Below are 25,528 nucleotides of genomic sequence, written 5' to 3' on the forward strand. Positions count from 1 at the left end.
AGATTTAGATTTTTCTCTTCCATTTTGCTGCTATTCCTGTGAAACACCTACAGGGTTAAACTTTTTGAATGTCATTTTGAATACTTTGAGGGGTGCAGTTCTCATAATGGGGTCCATTATAAGGGATTTCCAACATAAAGACCCTCATTCACTTCAAAACGTAACTGCTCCATGAAAAATTAAGATCTTGAAATTGTGAAATTGGAAAATTGCTGCTATACTTTGAAGTCCTCTGATGTCTTCAAAAAGTAAAAAAAAAGTCAACTTTATGATGCCAACATAAAGTTAACATTTTGTATGTGTGAATCAATATGCAATTTGGCATGTCCCCTTTCCTTACAAGCAGAGTGCTTCAATGTTAGAAAAATGCCAAATTTTCCCTGAACTTTTCAAATTTTTCACCAAGAAATGATGCAAGTATCAACAAAAATTTACCAATAACATAAATTTGATTCAGAGATAGTTTTTTCGTGACATATTCTACTTTATAAGTAAAAGCATCCCAAAGTTATTAATGCATAAAATGACAGGTCAGATTTGCAAAAAAAGCTCCCGTCCTTAGGGTCATAATGGACTCCGGCCCCCAAGGGGTTAAAAACTATGCATTTTCCTAATATACTTTATTAAAATATTTGATTGCTAAAGATGTGAAAAACATAAAAAAAATGGTCAATAGGGGTCTCTGTCTTTTTAATGTTGGAAACAAACCCCGAAAATTCAGTATTTTTTCGTCTTTTTTTTTTTTTTTTTTCTTAAAGGACCAAAATCTGTGAGGGGAGGGAGGTGTGGTTATATCCATGCTGTTCCTCAGAGCACAGAAAGGATGCAGACAGCTTGCAGCCTCTTCAGGAGAAACATTCACATGCACAGTTACAAGCAATACAAGGTGCTAAACTATTATTTATATGCAAAATGGTTTCTCATTTTATTAACTTATTTCTTGTGTATGTGCACCATATAGGTTCCTCATGGCTGCTTTAGGGTTATAAAAAGCATGCACTTTGGTTACAAAGCTGTGAAAATGTAAAAATCTTTATATTTTAGCACAAGATGCTGGTTTTTCTTCTGTCCTTGCACCATATAATTTCACATGGCTGCACTACAGTTATATAGAGCATACATTTAGCTAATATGCTTTGCAAATTTAAAAATGTTTGTGCAGACCTCATCACAGGGGAGGGGGAGGAGAGAACCTCATCATGCTCCAGGGGATACATCCCAAGCCTCAGAGAAATTCAGAAGACTAATCACAGTAATATATAGATAAAAATGTATTTTACATATTAACACATGCATATTATTATGCATACAGGTCTTAGGGCATAATACAACACTGATTTAACCTGTTGGGGACGAAGGGCGTATGCATACGCCCTTGCGTCCTGGTACTTAAGGATGAAGGGCGTATCCATACGCCCATGGGAATTTCGGTCCCCGCCGCGCGCCGGGCGGGGACCGGGCCGGGGTGACTGCTGATATCTATCATTAGACGATGGGCCCCCCCAGGGTCGGCGATCGGCGCAAATCGCAAGTGAATTCACACTTGCGATTTGCGCCGATTCCGGGTCGTTACGGGTCTATGGTGACCCGGAATAGAAGGGGATCGCGGGTGTCTAAGACACCCACGATCCCCCTTAAAGCGATAGGAGTGAGGTGGCATGGGTGCCACCCCTCCTATCCCTGCTATTGGTGGTCTAGACACGACCACCAATAGCAGATCTGAGGCGTCCTGCCCACCCACAATAGGCGGGGCAGAACGGGGAAAACGAAGAGGAGCGGCGCCGGAGCCCACTTACCCCTCCGGAGGCAGCGGAGCGACGGCGATCGGCGACGGAGATCTGCGGCGGCGTGCGGCAGAAGAGGACGGCCCTAGCAACATCTGGAGGGCTACAGTCTGAGACCACTATAGTGGTCTCTAGACTGTAGCCCTCCAGATGTTGCATAACTACAACTCCCAGCATGCCCAGACAGCTGTTTGTTGTGTGGGCATGCTGGAATTTGTAGTTTTGCAACAGCTGGAGGTCTGCAGTTTAGAGACCACTGCACAGTGATCTCTATATTGCCCTCTAGATCTTGCAAAACTACAACTCCTAGCATGCCCACACAGCTGTTTGCTGTCTGGGCATGCTGGGAGTTGTAGTTTTGCAACATCTGGAGGTCCACAGTTTGGAGATCACTGTTCAGTGGTCTCTAAATTGTAGCACTCCAGATGTTGCAAAACTACAAATTCCAGCAAGCCCACACAGAAAACAGCTGTCTCGGCATGCTGGGAGCTGTAGTTGCGTACCTCCAGCTGTTGCATAACTACATCTCCCAGCATGCCCTTCTGTGATCAGACATGCTGGGAATTGTAGTTTTGCAACAGCTGGAGGCACACTGGTTGTAAAATACTTAGTTAGGTAACCAGTGTGCCTCCAGCTGTTGCAAAAGTACAACTCCCAGCATGCACGGTCTGTCAGCACCCTGTTTGGGAATCACTGGCATAGAATACCCCTATGTCCACCACTATGCAATCCCTAATTTAGTCCTCAAATGTGCATGGCGCTCTCTCACTTCGGAGCCCTGTCGTATTTCAAGGAAACAGTTTAGGGCCACATATGGGGTATTTCCGTACTCGGGAGAAATTGTGTTACAAATTCTGGGGGGCTTTTTCTCCTTTTACCCCTTATGAAAAGGAAAAGTTGGGGTCTACACCAGTGTAAAAAAAATAAAACATTTTACACTAACATGCTGGTGTTGCCCTTTACTTTTTATTTTCACAAGAGGTAAAAGGAAAAAAAGACCCCCAAAATTTGTAACGCAATATCTCCTGAGTACGGAAATACCCCATATGTGGACGTAAAATGCTCTGCGGGCGCACAACAAGGCTCAGGAGTGAGAGCGCACTATGTACATTTGATGGCGAAATTGGCGATTTACACAGGGGTGGCTGATTTTACAGCGGTTCTGACATAAACCCAAAAAAATAAATACCCACATGTGATCCCATTTTGGAAACTACACCCCTCATGGAATGTAACAAGGGGTACAGTGAGCATTTACGCCCCACAGGTGTCTGACAGATTTTTGGAACAGTGGTCCGTGAAAATGAAAAATGTAATTTGTTTGCACAGCCCACTGTTCCAAAGATCTGTCAAACGCCAGTAGGGTGTAAATGCTGACTGTACCCCTTATTACATTCCCTGAGGGGTGTAGTTTCCAAAATGGGGTCACATGTGGGGGGGGTCCACTGTTCTGGCACCACGGGGGGCTTTGTAAATGCACATGGCCCCCGACTTCCATTCCAAACAAATGATCTCTCTAAAAGCTCAATGGCGCTCCTTCTCTTCTGAGCATTGTAGTTCGCTCGCAGTGCACTTGACGTCCAAACATGGGGTATTTCCATACTCAGAAGAAATGGGGTTACAAATTTTGGGGGGCATTTTCTCCTATTACCCTTTGTAAAAAAGTAAAATTTGGGGAAAAAACAGCATTTTAGTGGAAATTTTTTTTTTTTTTTTCATTTACACATCCGACTTTAACAAAAAGTTGTCAAACACCTGTGGGGTGTTAAGGCTCACCGTACCCCTTGTTACGTTCCTTGAGGGGTGTCGTTTCCATAATAGTGTGCGATGTGGGGGGGTTTTGCTGTCCTGGCACCATAGGGGCTTCCTAAATGGGACATGCCCCCCAAAAACCATTTCAGAAAAACTCACTCTCCTAAATCCCATTGTTGCTCCTTCGCTTCTGAGCCCTCTAGTGCACCCGCTGAACACTTGACATACACATATGAGGTATTTTCTTACTCGAGAGAAATTGGGTTACAAATTTTGAGAGGATTTTTTCCTTTTACCCCTTGTAAAAATTCAAAAACTGGGTCTATAAGAACATGCCAGTGTATAAAATGAAGATTTTGAATTTTCTCCTTCACTTTGCTGCTATTCCTGTGAAACACCTAAAGGGTAAACACACTTACTGAATGTCATTTTGAATACTTTGAGGGGTACAGTTTTTAAAATGGGGTCATTTATGGGGTATTTCTAACCAAAAGACCCTTCAAATCCACTTCAAACCTGAACTGGTCCCTGAAAAATTCTGATTTTGAAAATTTTGCAAAAAATTGGAAAATTGCTGCTGAAGCCCTCTGATATTTTCCAAAAGTAAAAACTCATCAATTTTATGATGCAAACATAAAGTAGATATATTGTATATGTGAATCAATATATAATTTATTTGGAATATCCATATTCCTTATAAGCAGAGAGCTTCAAAGTTAGAAAAATGCAACATTTTCAAATTTTTCATGAAATTTTTGAATTTTTCACCAAGAAATTATGCAAGTATCAACGAAAATTTACCACTAACAAAGTAGAATATGTCACGAAAAAACAGTCTCTGAATCAAATTTATAAGTAAAAGCATCCCAGAGTTATTAATGCTTAAAGTGACAGTGGTCAGATTTGCAAAAAATGCTCCAGTCCTTAGGGTCATAATAGGCTCCATCCCCAAAGGGGTTGAGCATTTTTTTTTAAATACATTTTCTTACTAATGACAGTAACGCTTTAAGTAGCAGAATCAAGCATGTTGCAGTAGAAAATCTTTAGTCATAATCTGCACAGATTTCTTTCGCAGTGGGTAAATAGCCTTCTTTCCCTTGAGAAGCATACTCTTTTAAACAAATGTTCATCTACTGTACAAAATCTGTGTACACACTATTTACTATTGTGTTTGTTCACATTTGAGGTTGGGTATCTACCGCTGCTTTATTGTTATTATTGTGGATTACTCAAGAAATATATTGTTAAAACAGATACTAACGGATATACTTACCAGGAAATACACCTCCAGCATTAAATTCTACATCTTTATCAAACTTTAAAGAAACAGTGGCTGGTTTATCAGGGTCAGACACAAGGTTTATCTTTATTGGAGAACTTTCTATAATATTCTTGGTATTCAAAGCTTTAAACTGCAAAGTATATAATCCCCTAAAATGAAAAGAAAATGAATAGTATTGTAACTATAAAAATATTATTTCTCAAAAAAGAAATCACCATTTAAAGCATACCTTTCATATCACAGAAAAATATGCTTCTATTTGCTTATCACTAATTCATGCAGATGCTTTACATGACTGTGTGTCTAGCATCTGTACTTGGCTCACAAATCCCTCTGTTCTGCTGCTCACTTATTCTGACATCCACTGCTCAGGAAAAAGTGTGTCTGAGGCAAGCAATGAGCCCACCCTTGCTCACCATGCATTCACTTCCTCCCCGAGTCTGCTGTGCCTCTCAATCTAATCACTGCAAGCTGATCTGTAACCCCCTCATTTCTGTTTTATGCTACTTATGTTACAGAAAGGAGGATTATCGGAGTGTGCCTGCATTGTACAGTATATACAATGGTGAGTCTTCATTAGGAGAAAGTGTCTTAAAGTACAAATTGAGCTTTCACACTATGAATAGCTTTTCTTTTTTTTTTTTACCTTAGTTAGGAAAGTGGACCTAATAGTCATGTTTCCTCCATGGTCTAGTAGAATATATATATTGAATAATACTTATACTTCAATTCTTATATCCCCTGCTGCATTTTTAACTCTGATATAAGATGCTGAATTATTTTTACTCATTGCCATAACATCTCCAAATGCTGAAACATGAGGTATTGCTCATAGCAAATCAGATCATAGTCAATCTTTTTTTTATATACAAGATAAAAAGAGAGAAGGTGAAATCTGCAGGCCTCTCACCACTGGAAGTAACTCTTCCAAGCAGTTCTTCAGGCATTCTTTATGTGAAGCTTTCCAAAAAAAAGTGAAAACTTTCTTTGATAACTATTCTATTAAAACACCACATTGCTTAACACTAGTGTACAGTTTTTCTTGGCTAAAAAGCTTGTGACAAAGTGGTTGTGGCCATGGTAAAGGGGAAAGAAAGTTGTCCACCTCTGCATATTAGGACTGCAATTCCATAGCTATAAAAAACTGTGCTAAGGCTACCAACTCAACTATTTAGAAAATTCTGTGGAGAGAAGAAATAAAAATAATGTAAACTGGACCTAATGTGTAACCAGCATGTCTATTTTGCTGGCTAATAAGAACCTAGGACAAAGCAATAGTGAATTTTTTTTTTAAAATTGGTCATATGAGGCTATGAAGTTCACATCAACCCTATTGTAGAAGCATGTGTTACTTTAACAGCAGACGCTGCATCTTCCCAGAAATCCATGCCACTTATAAGAGATTGTGTCATCAGAAAATGATCTATTGTTTAAATCAAGTTTTTATAAAGAATTGTTGGTGGTTTATTTTTATAGATTTGCTATCTATATTGCAGTTTTCATTTTGGCCATTAGGCCTAAAACTAAGCTGACACTTCCTGTTTAGTCTGCAGTGATAAGGAAGAGGTTGTTGGAGAGAGATCAATACACAATTGAAGTGAAGGGTGACACCAGTAGATAGGTAAGGCAATAAATGACAGAGCATACCCAAACATGTTTCCTATTCATGTGAATGGGACAGCTCCTCTCTATTGTTGCCTATTTGTCCATAAGGCTTGCTTTAAAGAATTTCTCTAAATGCTATTAAAAAAACAGATCCAAAGCATTACATTAGAGCAGGGTCACATAGGGCGCATCTGCAGCATATTTCATGCCGTGGATACGCTGCCAGTAGTCACAGAGGGAGTGCAGAGCTGTGTGTCTGCTTACAGCGGTGGATTTTTACAGTGGGAGATCCGCCACTACACAAGGACACACAAAACTACCCAGCCACAGCTGAGAGTTTGCTCTGCAGTCCCTCTGTGACTGCCGAAGGCGCATCTGAAGTGAGATAAGCTGCAGATGCACCGTGTGAGACCCTGCCCTTAAAGGGAAACTGACAGCAGGGTCACCGGCATTAACCTGAATATACTGACTGCGGGTGACCCTGTTTTTAACGCTTCTTGCTAGGCAAAAATTGGTGCAGCCTTTTCTGTTAATAGCTCTGACCTCTTCATAAATATTCATCCCCTCTTCCTCAGCATGTTCATAAAGGTGGCAAAGTTATCGGCAGAAGGAGGCAGGGTTATCTGTTGGAGCAGGCGGGAGCACGCATTATCCATGTTCAGACAACAGAAGTTCTGTGTGGAATACTTTGGAAAAATATTGTCGCAGCAGAGTGCAACTGTTTTCAATAGGGTTCTTCTGCACATTGCACATGGTTGAATTTCCACAGCAAATGTTTCAGCCACAGAAATTCTGATTCTGGTGTCCGCTGAAAGAATGAACACATTTATTCTTTTGGTACAATTCCCATTGAAATCCACTGTAATCTGTGGAGACTGTGCATTTCTGGCCAGTTCTAGCGCAGACATGATCCAGCCGATGCATGCTATGTGCAAAATGTCCGCCCTTGTTTTTTTAAGATAGGTAATAAGATGTCTAAGGGCTGAGTACCAGTTTAAGACTACCGGGTGCAGATCCTACCATGGAGATGTAGGCAGGTCAGTGACAGAAAAACAGCTAGCAGCAACATACTGTATAATAAAGATATTCTTTCCTTGTGTGCATTATTTCATGATCTTTAAAAAAAACAAAAAAAAAAAAAAAACACTGACAGCAGAAGACTGGCACCTATCAAGAGAAATAGCCAGCTGAGGTACAAAATGAAACAAAAAAACAAGTAGGGCACAGACTGGAGGCAGTGGTGTATTTTGGTTTTTTGCTGCCCCAGGTCTGGCTAAACTCTGGCACCCCTAAACTAAATGTGCCCCATCCCTTCCTACCAAGACCACAACTCTTTCTGTTTAAGACCAATTCATTCCTTTTTAGGATTTAACTTTTCTTCTCAGTGCATTAAAAGTGTACAGCAATTACCAGCTTCCTCCCTTAGCGATGTCACCTGGTCAGGAGTTTCAGGCGCCAGTCCGATTAGGGATATTAAAATCCCTGCACAGTATCCCAGCCCTGCTCATGTTTAACCCCTTAAGGACTCAGCCCATTTGGGCCTTAAGGACTCAGACCATTTTATTTTAATATTATTTGCTCATAACTCTTACATTTTCATCCACAGACTAGTATCAGGGCTTGTTTTTTTGCAAGACCAGTTGTCCTTTGTAATGACATCACTCATTTTACCATAAAATGTATGGCACAACCAAAAAAATACTATTTGTGTGGGGAAATTGATAAGAAAACCGCAATTTTGGAAATTTCGTAAGGTTTTGTTTTCATGCTGTACACTTTACGGTAAAATAGACCTGTTTTCTTTATTCTGTGGCCAATATGATTAAACTGATACCCATGATTACATACTTTTCTATTCTACCGCTTGAAAAAAAAATCGCACACTTTCTAACCAAACTAGCGCGTTTAAAATCCCTCTATTTTGCAGACCTATAACTATATGAGGGCTCATTTTTTTGCGCCGTGATGTGTAATTTTTTTTTATACCACGTTTGCATATATAAAAAACTTTTGAAACATTTAAAAAAAAAAAATAGGGAATAAAAGGTTATAAAAAAAGCAGCAATTTTGGACCTTTACCTTCACGCCGTTCACCGTAAGGGATAATTCACATTATATTTTAAAAGTTCGGATATTAACGCACGCGGCGATACCAAATATATTTATTAAACAAAAAATTATTTTACACTTTTTGGGGGCAAAATTGACAATTTACATTTTTATTGGGGGAGGGGATTTTTCAAATTTTTTTACTTTTATTTTTACACTTTAATAGTCCCCATAGTGGATTATTTATAGCAATCATTTGATTTCTAATACATCCCCTTTTGGTCACTGAAGAAAAAGCCCGTGGCTTTGAAACGCGTCTGACCCTGTTTAAAGCACAAAGACATTAAGTGTATATCACTTTAAAGACTATCCGCTCAATAAACGACTTGCAACCGCTGGATGTCTGCGGTATCAGGACCGCCACAACGCGCGCACTGCTAGCGCATCATTCAGACACGCACCTGTTGTCAGCCATCCATTCATCCACAGCCCCGGACGGCAAAACTCCTGGACACCACCCTACTAGGCCGGACGCCTCTCCGTGCCAGCCCAGGACACTCGGAGCCCCCGGAGAACCACTCACCCCGACTGGAACACAGACAGGCACCGCTTCTAAAGATATCGCGGCTGTACAAGCTCGTTGAGGAGGGTGAGTGGTGCTGTGCACCGCGATACATTCGCTACATTGTTCTTGGAATTGCAATATACTTACAGATTGAGCTGACTTGCTACTGTGTTTAAGAACGCAACACTGTTGCAGGGCTCACAACTGAATTATTCCCACGATTTACCACTGATGATAAGCGCTACTATTGAGACTCTATGAGACTATATGACACTTGTTATACTCCCGGCACTTGCAATATTCGTGGTACTAGCTCACACCATTGATGGACTTTGTCCTTGCATTTTTTCAAAGAGACTTGTGATTATTGAAAAGAGACTTTTTATCTTAACAGCGGATATTCACTCATCTTTTGCTTTTTTGTGCTATTTTATTGCTTTATTGCCATTATTGTTACCATCATTTCCATCATCATTTTAATATTATATTACATTACTTTATTATCCTAATATCTACTTCTCACCTGCAAGGGCCCTGCTAGGTGATTGGCTGTATACCCTATATTGTTTTATATAATAAATACACTTCTATTTTCACTCAAACAATTGGATCCACATACTATTGATTTATTCTCTCTTTCCTCTATTGCTTTTTACTATACCCCTAGTGCTTTAGAGGACTGGTTTCTATATATTATATATATATATATATATATATATATATATATATATATATATATATATATATATATATACACATATACATTTTTTTTTTTTTTTTTTTTTTTCCCCTCATGTTAGATTAGGCCCCTTGGGTGGGGGTATCACCTTTAACCTCAAGCACTATATCCCCTCTGTATCATAAGTAAGCTACACATCTTTATCTTTTCCTTATCCTGATTTCTAATACTGTTCAGTGCTATGTATAGGGCATAGCACTGATCATTGTTATCGGCTATCTTCTGCTCTGGTCTGCTCGATCTCAGACCAGACGCCGGGAGACTGACAGAGGCAGGTGAGGGGACCTCTGTCCGCCATTACAGATGATCAGATCGCTGCTGCAGCGCTGCGGGCGATCCAATCGTCCACATTAAGTGCTGCACTTCTGCAGATGCTGTGATATGTATTGATCACAGCATCTGAAGGGTTAATGGTGGACATCCGCGCGATCACAGATGTCGGCCGTTACCAGCAGGTCCCTGTTGCTATCAGCAGCCGGGACCTGCTGCGTATGACCCAAGCATCGCTCCGATGCTCACGGTAAGGTATAGGACGTAAATGTACATCCTGGTACGTTAAGTACCACCTCCCCCGGACGTACATTTATTTCCTGTGTTGTTAAGGGGTTAAAGCGCATTACAGCTTTAGTCTGTCTCATATGTTTCTCTGAACTCTTGTCTCTTTACAGTTTATTATTTAGCCTGCTATTTTGTGCCTTGTTGTCAGTCTAGTTTGACCCTTGCTTGCCTCTGACTTCCCCTCTTCTTAGTGTTTTGTTACATTAATGTTCAGCTGGTGCTATGCTCCTCTGTCCAGTGGTGTATCATGTGGCGGCATTTCTGCCACCCCCTTAACCTGCCACCCTAGGCCTAGTTGGCTTAGTGGTAATTAAGCCACTGACTGGAAGCACAATTCAATGGCAGGGTGTAGGGGACTTTCCAAAACAGACACTGAGGGTGTTGAATAAAACATATATATATATGTAGGTTAAAAGGACTCATACTTCGGTGCAGAGAAGGTAACCAATCCCAAATTTGCTTGACCTTTGGCATCTGTTTTATACTGAAGAAATGGAGTAATCTAGAAAATATAAAAAAAAAAATAAGTCAGTCAGTTAACATATTACTAACCCATTGAGGACACAGCGGGATTTGGCCCTGCGCACATACAATTTTCATTTTTGTTTTCCCCTCCAGCCCTTTAAATCCCTTTCCTGCTGCAGAGACCAAGATCACACTGCTCTTGGCAGTGTTAAAGGAAACTGGTCACATGTTCACTCCCGCACTAACCACAGGTACTGACTGATAGTGCGGGGGACACTGATTCATATGATCCCTACCTTGCCCGGATCCGTCCGGCCTTTCACCCACAACCTTAGTTTTTCTATATATGCAAATGTGGCTGTAACTGGCACAGGTGGGGTTTTCAGGAGCCTAGTAGCACTGTGACATCAGCGCCGCCCGCTTATGAATATTCATCCCCCCCTCCCTCCGGCTTTCCCTCTCCCCGCCGCTAACTGGTCTTCACTGCACACGTGCCGCTTCCTGACATGCGCAGTGAAGACCAGTTAGAAGCGGCAGGGAGAGGTAGAGCCGGAAAGATGAACATTCATAAGCGGGCGGCGCTGATGCCACAGTGGTACTAGGCTCCTGAAAACCCCGCCTGTGCCAGTTACAGCCACATTTGCACATATACATATTATATATATATATATATATATATATATATATATATATATATATATATATATATATATATAAAATAAGAACTAAGATTGTGGGCGAACGGCTGGTCGGATCCGGGCAAGGTAGGGATCATATTAATCAGACCTGCAAAGATGTAGGAGGCACACACCAATGGGGTAACGTGAAAATATTTCTTGACTTTATTAAGACATACAGGAGCAGGAACAGACAAATATGGAAGCAGTCAACCAAGTGAAGGTAATAGCTATTTCACTTCACCATTTCACAGCGCTTCCTCAGTTAACAGCGCTTAAAGGACATCTGCAGCGTTACAAACACTTATCCCCTATCCTCAAGATAGGGGATAAGGGTTTGATCGCGGGGGTCCAAACGCTGGGGCCCCCGGCGATCTCCTGTACGGGGCCTCGGCTCTCCCGTGCAGGGGGCGTGCCAGCCACAGCATGATGTCGCGGCCGACACGCCTCCTCCATACATCTCTATGGGAGAGGCGGGGAAGCAGCATTCGTGCCTCCCTGCATCCCCCATAGAACTGTATGGGGACGGGGAGGAGACCGGGCGTCACCGTCGACCTCTAGGTCGACGCTACGAGCCTTAGCGCTCACCGTGAGCGCTTATGGCGGCACCCCGTTAGGGAGATCGGGGGGGGGGGGGGGGGATACTTGCATCCTTTCTTGGTGAAAAATCCGTAAATTTGATGAAAAATTTAAAAATTTAGCATTTTTCTAACTTTGAAGGTTTCTGCTTGTAAGGAAAATGGATATTCCAAATATTTATTTTATTTTATTCACATATACAATATGTCTACTTTATGTTTGCCTCATAAAATTGATGAGTTTTTACTTTTGAAAGACACCAGAGGGCTTCAACGGTCAGCAGCAATTTTCCGATTTTTCACAAAATTTTCAAACTCAGTATTTTTCAGGGACCAGTTCAGGTTTGAAGTGGATTTGAAGGGTCTTCATATTAGAAATACCCCATAAATGACCCCATTATAAAAACTACACCCCACAAAGTATTCAAAATGACATTCAGTAAGTGTTTTAACCCTTTAGGTGTTTCACACGAATAGCAGCAAAGTGAAGGAGAAAATTTACAATCTTCATTTTTTACACTTACATGTTCTTGTAGACCCAATTTTAGAATTTTTACAAGGGGTAAAAGGACAAAATTTTTACTTGTATTTGTAGCCCAATTTCTCTCGAGTAAAGTGTTCGGCGGGCGCAGTAGAGGGCTCAGAAGGGAAGGAGCGACAAGGGGATTTTGGAGAGTACGTTTTTCTGAAATGGTTTTTGGGGGGGCATGTCACCTTTAGGAAGCCCTTATGGTGCCAGAATAGCAAAAAAAAACCACATGGCATACCATTTTGGAAACTAGACCCCTCGGGGAACGTAACAAGGGATAAAGTGAGCCTTTATACCCCACAGGTGTTTCACGACTTTTTCAAATGTAAAAAAAAAAAAAAAAAATTTTTACCTAAAATGCTTGTTTTCCCAAAAATTTTTAATTTTTAAAAAGGGTAATAGCAGAAAATGCCCCTAAAAATTTGAAGCCCAATTTCTCCTGATTCAGAAAACACCCCATATGGGGGTGAAAAGTGCTCTGCTGGCGCACTACAGGTCTCGGAAGAGAAGGAGTCACATTTGGGTTTTTGAAAGCAAATTTTGCTCTGGGGGCATGCCGCATTTAGGAAGCCCCTATGGTGCCAGGACAGCAAAAAAAAAACCACATGGCATATCATTTTGGAAACTAGACCCCTCGGGGAACGTAACAAGGGGTTAAGTGAACCCTTATACCCCACAGGTGTTTCACGACTTTTGCATATGTAAAAAAAATTAAAAAAAATTTCACCTAAAATGCTTGTTTTCCCAAAAATTTTACATTTTTAAAAAGGGTAAAAGCAGAAAATACCCCACAAAATTTGTAACACAATTTCTCCCGAGTACGGAGATACCCCATATGTGACCCTAAACTGTTGCCTTGAAATACGACCGGGCTCCAAAGTGAGAGCGCCATGCGCATTTGAGGCCTAAATTAGGGACTTGCATAGGGGTGGACATAGGGGAATTCTACGCCAGTGATTCCCAAACAGGGTGCCTCCAGCTGTTGCAAAACTCCCAGCATGCCTGGACAGTCAACGGCTGTCCGACAATACTGGGAGTTGTTTTGCAACAGCTGGAGGCTCCGTTCTGGAAACAGTGGCGTACCAGACGTTTTTCATTTTTATTGGGGAGGGGAGGGGGGCTGTGTAGGGGTATGTGTATACGTAGTGTTTTTTACTTTTTATTTTATTTTTTGTGGTAGTGTAGTGTTTTTAGGGTACAGTCGCACGGGCGGGGGGTTCACAGTTTCTCGCTGGCAGTTTGAGCTGCAGCAGAAAGTTTGCGGCAGCTCAAACTTGCAGCCAGATACTTACTGTAATCCTCCGCCCATGTGAGTGTACCCTGTACATTCACATTGGGGGGGGGGGGGGACATCCAGCTGTTGCATAACTACAACTCCCAGCATGCCCGTTGGCTGTCGGTGACTGCTTAGAGTTGTAGTTTTGCAACAACTGGTTATGTATCACGGAGTTTGTGACCTAACTCAGTGTTTCACAACCAGTGTGCCTCCAGCTGTTGCAAAACTACAACTCCCAGCATGTACGGTGCATGGTGTACGGTGACTGCTGAGAGTTGTAGTTTGCAACAGCTGGAGGCACACCGGTCGTGAAACACTGAGTTAGGTAAAAAAAAACTCTGAGTTTCACAACCAGTGTGCCTTCAGCTGTTGCAAAACTACAACTCTCAGCAGTCACCGACAGCCAACGGGCATGCTGGGAGTTGTAGTTATGCAACCAGCAGATGCACCACTACAACTCCCAGCATGCACTTTAGCTGTTTGTGCAAGCTGGGAGTTGTAGTTATACAACAGCTGAAGGTACACTTTTCATTAGAAAAAATGTGCCTCCAGCTGTTGCAAAACCATAAGTCCCAGCATGCCCATAAGGGAATGTTGGGAGTTGTGGTGGTCTTCCTCCTGCTGTTGCATAACTACAGCTCCCAGCATGCCCTTTTTGCATGCTGGGAGCTGTTGCTAAGCAACAGCAGGAGGCTGTCACTCACCTCCAACGATCCACGTCGGAGAGTCAGTCCCTCGTCGTCACCGCCGCCGCTGCTCCTTGGGCCCCGATCCCAACAGTGACGCCGGGGATCGGGGTCCCCAGCACCCGGGGTGCACGTCCCGCACCCGCTCACGTCCTCCGGAAGAGGGGCGGAGCGGGTGCGGGAGTGACACCCGCAGCAGGCGCCCTGATTGGTCGGCCGGTAATCCGGCCGACGAATCAGGGCAATCGTGAGGTGGCACCAGTGCCACCTCACCCCTGCAGGCTCTGGCTGTTCGGGGCCGTCAGAGACGGCCCCGAACAGCCAGTAATTCCGGGTCACCGGGTCACTAGAGACCCGATTGACCCGGAATCGCCGCAGATCGCTGGACTGAATTGTCCAGCTATCTGCGGCGATCGCCGACATGGGGGGCATAATGACCCCCCTGGGCGATATGCCGGGATGCCTGCTGAACGATTTCAGCAGGCATCCGGCTCCGGTCCCCAACCGGCTAGCGGTGGGGGCCGGAATTCCCACGAGCGTATGGATACGCCCTCGGTCCTTAAGCATTCGGGATGCAGGGCGTATCCATACGCCCTATGTCCTGAAGAGGTTAATAAAGTCAAGAAATATTTTCACGTTACCCCGTTGGTGAGTGCCTCCTACATCTTTGCACATGTTTTTCTATATGGACTTTGCCTTAGAGGATTGAGCACCCGATATGGGACGTACGTCTGGGGTTTGCAGTTTGACACACCAGCTTTCTACCTGCCAGTTTACTGCATGGAGCTGTTTTAATTGGGCCAAGCTGTGTCAGCTTTTCACACTTCTCTGCCTTTATCATATGAATCAGCATCCCCCACACTATCCGTCAGTACGGGAGTGAACATGTGACAGTTTTCCTTTACCTCAACTGATGCCATGGTCAGTAATGACCATAGCATCTTTAGGATTGACAGGGGAGGGTTGTGTCCTTAAGAAGTTAAATTGTTTACCAAACATTTCTGAAAGAAAGGCATTATCAAGGATTAGAATAATATTGTTGATTTCTTCCAAAAAACAGTGCCACATCTGTTCTCAGGTTGTGTGTGGTACTGCAGCTCAGTTCAATGAATTCAATTCAAGCCAAATTGTAATACCACACAGTATCTGAGGACAGGTGTGGTGCTCTTATTAGAAAACATTAGCTGTTTTTCTATTACTGGATATCCCCTTCAAGGGAAGTAACCTACAGATAGTGGAGAACAAATAGTCTCTACAAAATTACATACGTTATAACATAAAAAAAAATACATTATCATCATGGACCTAAGACCTTGTGAGAAATGAATGAACTAATCGAATGAAATACTTTTGTCTTTACATAGTTGACTGTGCCGACAACAAAATCACACAAAAATTATCAATGGAAATAAAATGTATCAACCCATGGAGGTCTGGATATGGAGTCACACTCAAAATCAAAGTGGAAAACCACACTACAGGCTGATCCAACTAGGTCCTTAAAGGGGTTATCCAGAAAAAAATAATGTTTTATATATCAACTGGCTTCAGAAAGTTAAACAGATTTGTAAATTACTTCTATTAAAAAATCTTAATCCTTTCAGTACTTATGAGCTGCAGCAGAGAGAACTGTTACCAGACAGAAAACAACAACTCAACTTCAGCAGCTGATAATTATTAAAAGGATTAAGATTTTTTAATAGAAGTAATTTACAAATCTAGTCAAAGTAATAGCTTATACCTCTAGGACCTCACCAACCTAGGTGCATAATGATGGAGGTGGAAATAAATTAAAATATAACAGCGTTACTCATATAAAATTTTAATTAAATATAAATAAAATATTAATTTACACATTAAATTGGCACTGTTAGATGATAATCCCACTGGGCCCTAGTGGGGTATCAAAGAAATTTATTGGAATAAATATTGAGATGGATAATATCCAATAATCAAATGGATAGTGTCCAATAATCTAGTATTCCAGTGTGTCTGAAGCCCGTTTTGTGACAGAGTGAGTCACTTAAAAAATAAAGTCAGTCAATCTCCAGATAATATATTATAATAATATAATATATATAATATTTTTTAAGTGACTCACTGTCACAAAACGGGCTTTTCTTTCGTTCGTTTGCGGACTAACGGACTTTTCCCTTCAGAAACACTGGAATACTAGATTATTGGACACTATCCATTTGATTATTGGATATTATCCATCTCAATATTTATTCCAATAAATTTCTTTAATACCCCACTAGGGCCCAGTGGGATTATCATCTTACAGTGCCAATTTAATGTGTAAATTGATATTTTATTTATATTTAATAAAATTTTTATAGGAGTAACGCTGTTATATTTTAATTTATTTCCCCCTCCATCATTATGCACCTAGGTTGGTGAGGTCCTAGAGGTATAAGCTATTATTTTGACTATATTTTTATTTTGCTGCCGGTGGGGTCCGGCTATAGCTCTAATTACCTCGGTCCTGTTGTGAGCTGCACCTTATTTTAAATAATTTACAAATCTGTTTAACTTTCTGGAGCCAGTTGATATAAAAATTTTTTTCCTGGAATACCCCTTTAAAACAAGTCAAAATGAGGCTAAGTAGTGTGTGTGGCCTCCACGTGCCCGTATGACCTCCCTACAATGCCTGAGCATGCTCCTGATGAGGTGGTGGATGGTCTCCTGAGGGATGTCCTCCCAGACCTGGACTAAAGCATCCGCCAACTCCTGGACAGTCTGTGTTGCCACGTGGCGTGGGTGGATGGAGAGAGACATGATGTCCCAGATGTGCTCAATCGGATTAAGGTCTGGGGAACAGGCGGGCCAGTCCATAGCATCAATGCCTTCCTCTTGCAGGAACTGCTGACACACTCCAACCACATGAGGTATAGCATTGTCTTGCATTAGGAGGAACCCAGGGCCAACTGTACCAGCATATGGTCTCACAAGGGGTCTGAGGATCTCATCTCGGTACCTAATAGCACCTCGGTACCTAATGGCTACCTCTGGCAAGCACATGGAGGGCTGTGCGGCCCCCCAAAGAAATGCCACCCCACACCATTACTGACCCACCGCCAAACCGTTCATGCTGGAGGATGTTGCAGGCAGCAGAAGGTTCTCCACGACGTCTCCAGACTCTGTCACGTCTATCACATGTGCTCAGTGTGAACCTGCTTTCATCTGTGAAGAGCACAGGGTGCCAGTGGCGAATTTCATAATCTTGGTGTTCTCTGGCAAATGCCAAACGTCCTGCACGGTGTTGGGCTGTAAGCACAACTCCCACCTGTGGACGTCGGGTCCTCATACCACCCTAATGGAGTCTGTTTCTGACCATTTGAGTGGACACATGTACATTTGTGGCCTGCTGGAGGTCATTTTGCAGGGCTCTGGCAGTACTCCTCCTTGCACAAAGGTGGAGGTAGCGGTCCTGCTGCTGAGTTGTTGCCCTCCTACAGCCTCCTACACGTCTCCTGGTAGTGCCACCATGCTCTGGACACTACGCTGCCAGACACAGAAAACCTTCTCGCCACAGCTCGCATTGATGTGCCATCCTGGATGAGATGCACTAACTGAGCCACTTGTGTGGGTTGTAGACTCTGTATCATGCTATCACTAGAGTAAAGCACTGCCAGCATTCAAAAGTGACCAAAACATTAGCCAGGAAGCATAGGAACTGAGAAGTGGTCTGTGCTCACCACCTGAAGAGCCACTCCTTTATTGGGGTGTCTTGCTAATTGAATTATTTCCACCTGTTGTCTGTTCCATTTGCACAACAGCATGTGAAATTGATTGTCAATCAGTGTTGCTTCCTGAGTGGACAGTGTGATTTCACAGAAGTGTGATTGACTTGGAGTTACATTGTGTTGTTTAAATGTTCCCATTATTTTTTTCAGTAGTATATATCCCTATTAAACTGTCTGTTTGGGTCATTAGACCTGCAGTTGATCTAGAACCTGCAGCCATTAAATGGATTAAGAAATGTGCCTGTACTACGCTTGTAAAAACTGGCCTTATTGCTTCTCCAGTCATATGATTCCCCATGTTGCTCTGTAGTGTCTTGTGAAGTGTCCTGCTCAGTTCTTTTATGACTCTCTCAATGATTGGGCATAGATTTATATTAGCACTTTACCAGATAACCAAATATTCAGCTTACAGACCGAATTATATGACATACAATACTTACAAACAAGAACCTACCACAATATAAACAGCAGATTTTACACATGTTCTGTAGACAATCAATATCTAATTCAGATCTAGTACCTTTAGAACAATGTCCTTTATTAGTGTGACCTTCACATTTGGCTCTGGAGATGGATTACCCCACTCATCATAAAGCTGGATAACTATAGGCATTTGAACCTTTTTTCCAGATACCACTGTAATAGACTGATATATTAAGTTATGTTAGAATTAAGCAAGGAAGAAAACTTACCAACTTATAGAAATAACTTAAGGCAACATGCTTTATATAAATTATAGAGCTTTGAGTAACTAGAGAATATAAGCATACCAATTATTGCTTCCAAAAGCAAAAAAGTATAACTAACCTTATTCCATTCTCCTAGACAAATTTTGGATGGTGGCCCTGCAACAAGTCTCAGTCTCAGAAAAGTTGAAAGACTTCTCCATGCAAAACATAACTCTATTTCCTCAAGGGGTCCGACAAAAAATGCTATCCCCCTGACAATCATAGATTGATTCTGAAAAGCAGAAAAAAAATGTCACAGACTAAATCCAAGGGAAATATTCCTTACAACCTTTTTCCACTATAAAAATGTAAAATAAATAGATTTAGCATAGCTCAGATTTGACCTTCAATTGAGTTTCAATTTTAGCCCCAATATAATGCTCTTCGTCAAGTGTCAGCTGCTTCGTTTTTGTAGGCAATGCATAAACTTAAAACAATTTTTAAACCATAAGCAATGAAAAGGTTATCTTTATACATGACCATCATTAACTACTAACCTGAAAAAACATTTTTATTTTTCCTTTGTCAAGATTTTTTCCAGAAACATTCAAAAATTCAAGACAAGATTGGGACATTGTTTCTATCTTATTTCCATACTGGTCAGTTACTATTAATTCTGTAAATTGTAAAAAGAAAGTGACAATATAGCAGGATTAGCTCTATAAAATATTAATTAAAACACAAAAGAAAAGGATGATATTTAATTCTGTTTTTAAAATGAGGTTCAAACTATTTTTAGAGGTCCAACACTAATAAAGTGTCCTTACAACAGTGTTTCCCAACCAATGACCCTTCAGCTGTTGCAAAACTACAACTGCCAGCATGCTGGGAGTTGCAGTTTTGCAATAGATGGAGGCACACTGGTTCGGAAATATTGCCTTAGAGCCTGATTTACGGAGGTGGTGCATTACATCTTTATTTTGCCTCTGTGCACAAATAAACACCTTTAGGGTACGTCTAGACGAGTGGATTTACAGCGTATTTTATGCTGCAGATCCGCTGCTGAAGGACCTCTGTATGGTGCCTTTACATGTGCCTGCTCAGAGCAGCAATACGCCGCTACGTGCAGACACACTGAAGTGATGTACGAGTTGCCGAGCATGCGCGGTGTACTCGCACACATTGCGGCCGCTCCCCCTGCTCAATGAGCTAGGCAGAGAGCTGCCGTGATGTGAGAGTATACTGCGCATGCGTGCGGCGACTCACACAATGCAGTGTGTCTGCTTGTAGCGGCATATTGCCGCACCGAGCAGGCATATGTAAAGTCAGCATACAGCGCTCCTTCAGCAGCGGCGGAACTGCAGCAAAATAGGCACAGACAATCAGCTTGTCTGAATGTACCCTTAGGTAGAGTGGAGCTGCATAACACATCTTCTGCACCTTACCCATGAAGTGTTTATCTGTAACATCCACTTCTGCACACAGGACAACCCCTGATGGAGTTGCCTAACAGCGACGGAACACGTAGGACTCTGGGGGGCACATGTTGTGACCTGTTTATACCTGCATCCGTCTAATCCCTGTATGGTATCCTGCACTGGTTGCACGTTTTACTTTTACGTTCATTGCTATACTTATGCTCTGTAGGATTGCCAGTTCAGCCTGTATATAAAGTATAGGGCAACATTACTTTGGCTTGATGCTATACTGTGTAATTTGACTATGCACACTAGGTAGTTTTTTCTGCCACATATATGGTTTACACATGAGGCTGGGGCTCTAGACAGACTAGTATTATCTGCCTACCTCTTGAGGGTGGTTATATCCTTCCCTCATGTTTTTGTAGGAGGTTGTTTTGGTTAGAACAATTTTAATAGTACTGTGTCTTTTCCTATCCATGTATTTTTGTACATTATTTGCTAATAAAGATTAATATTTTATACAGAATATTGTTGTTGATAGGTGTGTACTACACTTCAGTATACCCGCTTTTTTTCTCCTTTTGTTTTGTATATGGCTATTGGGATATACTGCTTTGTACCCTGATATGTACTCTCAAATAGAGGTTGAGCCCCCATGTTTTTGTGTTTGGTTGAACTCTCCTGATTAAGACATGTAGCATGTGTACACAGCTCCCACCACCACAATCTAACATTTCTAATTGTACAAATTCCAGCCCATGAGCACTAATTACTTTACTATATAGCATCTTATGCCTTTTTAAATGGAAGTAAAGGCATCTTGTAATTCAATTTCAAACAGATTACTAACCAATATCATGTTTTAGCTCTTCACCAATGCGGATAACATTGTCTCCTTTTAACTTGCATTTCAAATGTTTTGGTTCATCAGGGATAGGCCTGAAATCATTCAAAGAACACTTCATGTTAATATCCCAACATACACTATCAGATTATTTGCATATACTTGCAGACAGGGCTCCCAAAAGACTTAACCATGGAGACACTAAGCAGCAGAAAACATCCATGCATATTAAATGCATGGATAATATACATGTGGCACAGTCTCACAGAGCCACCATAATGCTAAGTTTCCACTTTTTTCTGGCAGTTTTTGGATATCTGCCACTGCAGTTTTTGAGCCAAAGCCAGAAATGTATTCAAAAGGAATAGGACATATAAAGGAAGGACTTACACTTCTCCTCCCTTATGGATCCACTTCTGACTTTGGCTCAAAAACTGCAGTGGTAGTATTCCAATAACTTCCAGGAAAAAAAAAAACAAGTGGAAACTTAGCCTTACTGTGTCCCTAGTGCAAAATGTGCAAAAAGTCAACAAAGATAAACTAAGAATAAAGTTTCAAGTGAACTCCTTTGCCTCTGAAGGTGCAAAAACATAACAGGCCAGCACGATAGCCTTGTTCTAAGGAAAGTCATGGTCAGTATTGACCCACATTTTGGGAAGCAATGACAATAATACAATGAATACTTATCCCAATGTATATAACAATATTAGCAGACATTTTGCACAGGCTGCTCAAAGACAACCTGCCAGTAAAGCTGACAATGTTTTTTAGTGACAAATGTCAAAGTCAGAGCCATTCTGGGTCTAATCAGAGTATCAGAGTTATGAATGTTTACGAATCACCAAAAACAAAGAGACAGCTTCAAGGCTACATGACATTACATTATCTGTAATCTAAATATTATTTCCATGTTTTGTCTAATAAGCCCATACACTGTAAGTCTGCTTTCACTATAATTAACATACTTTCTAGAAAAAACATTAACACACACCCTTTTGCTCGAAATATACATTTTTTTTAAAGCGTAAATAATACATACATGCCCAAATTAGTATATAGTAAGGGCATGTTCAACCAAGAAAAAGGAGGAGGATTGAGGATTTTGATTTGGTTTTCAATGTGGCTTTTATTAAAGCCACACTGATTTCACTGGAAGCTTTAAAGCGGAAACGTGTGAAAGAAGTATAAGGTCACTTTTTCTGTACAGGAAAAAAATGCAACCAGGTTTTTAATCAGTATGGTTTTTGGGGTCATAATCCATGCAGTTTTTACCTATGAGGGCCCGTTCAGACTGAGGAATTCTCGAGAAATGCACGCTAACAAAATCCCGCCAGTAAAAATGCTTTTTTCATACTTGCGGAATTTAGAGAGGAGGAAGAAAGGGAGGGGAAAAATTGGTGGGAGGGCAAAATCTGCCATTTTAAGACTTCTCTCAAGTGCATACACCTGTAATCTTCCTATATAGTGGTGCAAAATGTAAAGAAAAAAAAAATAATAATAATTAAGACCTTAAAGATGCCAGTGGATCTGGATGTGCTGATTACGGAGGTATGTTGTTACCTATTGCTATAGTTTGTGATTCAACCAAGCTCTGTTGTAGTTTATAAACTATGTCCCATTGGGAGTAGTAGCTTTGCAACAGCTAATGGCACCCCGGCTTGGGAAACAAAGGCAATGGCGCCCCAGCTTGGGAAACAATGACCTATACTATATACTACTATATAGTCCAACATGCTGGGAGTAGTAGTTTTGCAACTGCTGGAGTGACCTCAGTTTTGGAAACTCAGTTGCCCATAGTAACCAATCAGATCACTACTTTTATTTTTCACAGGTCTCTAAAAATGAAAGAAGCAAGCTGATTGGTTGCTATGGTAGGGTAGCTAAATACTCTTTACACATACCTGTACATCAATGATGGAGGCCATTCACCTCCGGTAATGTGCCTTGGCAGCTTCTTGACCTAGTTCCCACGATACTTACTAATTTGACCTACATATGTCAATTTCAATTAAAATGTAACCGTGCTCTCTCTATCACCCCTTTTTTCTATCTTTATACCATTAAAAAATAAAAATACAAAACATCATAACATTTAAAAAAAAAATTTAATAACATAGGGTGTTTTAAAATCGACAACACATTTAGTTGTTCACATAATTGGCATGGACGAACACCACAAGTCTAACACCACTTTTAATACACATGTGGTTCGAAGTAGTGTCCAACAGGTAGGACAGAAGCCATCAGTTGCAGACGGATAGTTCACATGATGATTAGGGAGGGGAAGACCACACCGGAAGATAGAAGACGACTTGACTGAAGGTATCCCATGAGGTGAGGACATCTATGGAGACCGTTGACAAACTGCTTCAGGTCTTAGCCATCAATTTCACAGAACATTTGTTGATCACCAAGGCTGATTAAACTTGCCAAGACATGGCATCTTTGGGGGACATGAAATAGTGAGCGAAGGTTTCTCTCATAAGTACAGCACGGTTGGATGGACGACCTGAGCCCCAGTTGATCGGCTCATCATTCAAAGCCTCCTGTGTGTCCACTTCTATGTCGGGGCTATTATAGTCACGGACATAGTTGTGGACACACGCAGCTTTGATGACTGCATCAACTGTGGCCTCATCCAACTGCATTGCACAGGTGAAGATCCTCCACTTCCTACTCATGATCCCGAAGATGCACTCAATGAAGCGCCGTGCCCGGCTAAGCATGCATTGAAGACTCTCTCTCGGGCATCCAGTCCGCTCTGTGGGTATGGGCGCAGCAGGTTGGTCATCAGAGGAAAAGCCTCATCCGATACCAAGACGAAGGGGATTGGATGCGTGGTACCCTGAAGAGGTCTTGGTGGAGGCAGAGTCACCTTATCTTGCAAAACTTGCTGCCCAAATTCTGATGTCCTCAGCACCTGTGAGTCCCCAGTAATACCATAGGCGCCAATGTTGATGGCATTGTACGTATAATTTGCATCAGCCACCGCCATCAGGACCACTGAAATCGCGGTGGCACTCGTACACGCTTCCCTTTGACGGCGCATATGCAGTTTGGGAATTGGGCTACAGACTGAAAGCCTGCTGCTGCCTGTAGCCACGTCTCCTGGGTTGGACTGGGCATCGAAATGGGCTGCAAGTGTTGCCAGATCATGTGGCATGTTGACTTCACAATTCCAGAGATGGTAGATTTACCAACCCGGAATTGGAGGTGCAATGATGCAAAACTCTCCCCTGTTGCAAGATATCTGAAAGAAAAAAAAAAGAAAATTTGTACATTATCAATAATACATGTTAACAGAGATTTTCGGCTGTCCCTTAATTAAAACTCGCAGCTCCTTTTTCTAGAATATTATGTATTGCATTTCTGATTAGCAAGTTCCCTGCAATGTTTGACACAGCTAGGGGTTTGCAGCTGTCCCTTAACTAAAAATCCAAGCGTATTGAATACTATTTTAAACATTTTTAGTCTACTTACCACAACGTGATCAACAAACCTTCTGTAGGACTGATAGCTTGACACATTTTTGTATCCTGATGAAGGAGGTGAGGACCAAGAATGTCCCGCAGTTTGTCAATGGCCTCCATAGGTATCCTCTTAAAATTAAGGAATTTTTCAGGATACCTGTGAGGAAAAAAATAATCAATACATACGTTTTTTTAAAATAAGAAAGAAAAAAAAAAAACAAAGGGATGAGGGAAAATAATATAAACGTACCTTCTTAGCTCATCATACAGTTGTCCAATGTGGCCACGGGAGTCTCGCAGACTGGTTATGGGGTGCACCCAATATCTTCGGAGCCTGGTCTGAGTCTAAACTCAGAAGAGTATAGAAAATGTTACGTTCCATAGTGGCAGGGATAAGCTCAGTGACATAGCACCTTTCGCAGTACCTGGACTGGCTCCTGAACCCTTTGCTGGCATCGATCCCATCTTATATAAAAGATACTAGTCATCTATTACAAATAGTTAACAACATGTACTGGGAAAAAGGTTTCAAGATATGCTCCATTGACGTAGTCAGCCTGTACACCCGTATCCCACACGATACGGGTGTAAAGGCTGTAAAGGAATATCTTGTGCAGACAGGAAAGTCCAATGCCTTTATAGAATTAGTGTGTGAAGGTCTACAGTTCGGCCTTACAAATAGCACGTTCAAACATGCAGTCACCTGGTACAGGCAGGAGACCGGAACCCCAATGGGCACATCGGTCTCCTGCACGTACGCTAATCTTTTCTTAGCAATTTTCGAAGAAAAATACATCTACACTCATGGCAATCCCTACCTAAAATATATTGAAA

At 41.7% G+C, this 25,528-nt stretch overlaps 1 protein-coding gene across 2 annotated transcripts in view; it reads right to left on the reverse strand.

Moving 5' to 3' along the window:
• Positions 1-25,528, reverse strand: part of SMCHD1 (structural maintenance of chromosomes flexible hinge domain containing 1) — a 449,735-nt gene that overhangs the window by 157,953 nt on the left and 266,254 nt on the right. For both annotated transcript variants that reach the window (XM_056521656.1, XM_056521657.1), the window contains exons 27-32: positions 21,231-21,319; positions 19,517-19,635; positions 19,099-19,251; positions 18,812-18,937; positions 10,760-10,836; positions 4,810-4,967 (exon numbers count right to left, since the gene is read on the reverse strand). In XM_056521656.1, coding sequence (XP_056377631.1) covers positions 4,810-4,967; positions 10,760-10,836; positions 18,812-18,937; positions 19,099-19,251; positions 19,517-19,635; positions 21,231-21,319 — 722 coding nt within the window. The remainder of the gene's footprint in view (positions 1-4,809; positions 4,968-10,759; positions 10,837-18,811; positions 18,938-19,098; positions 19,252-19,516; positions 19,636-21,230; positions 21,320-25,528) is intronic.

Source organism: Hyla sarda, chromosome 5 (assembly GCF_029499605.1).
Source record: "Hyla sarda isolate aHylSar1 chromosome 5, aHylSar1.hap1, whole genome shotgun sequence".
In the NCBI taxonomy this organism is placed as follows: Eukaryota; Metazoa; Chordata; class Amphibia; order Anura; family Hylidae; genus Hyla; species Hyla sarda.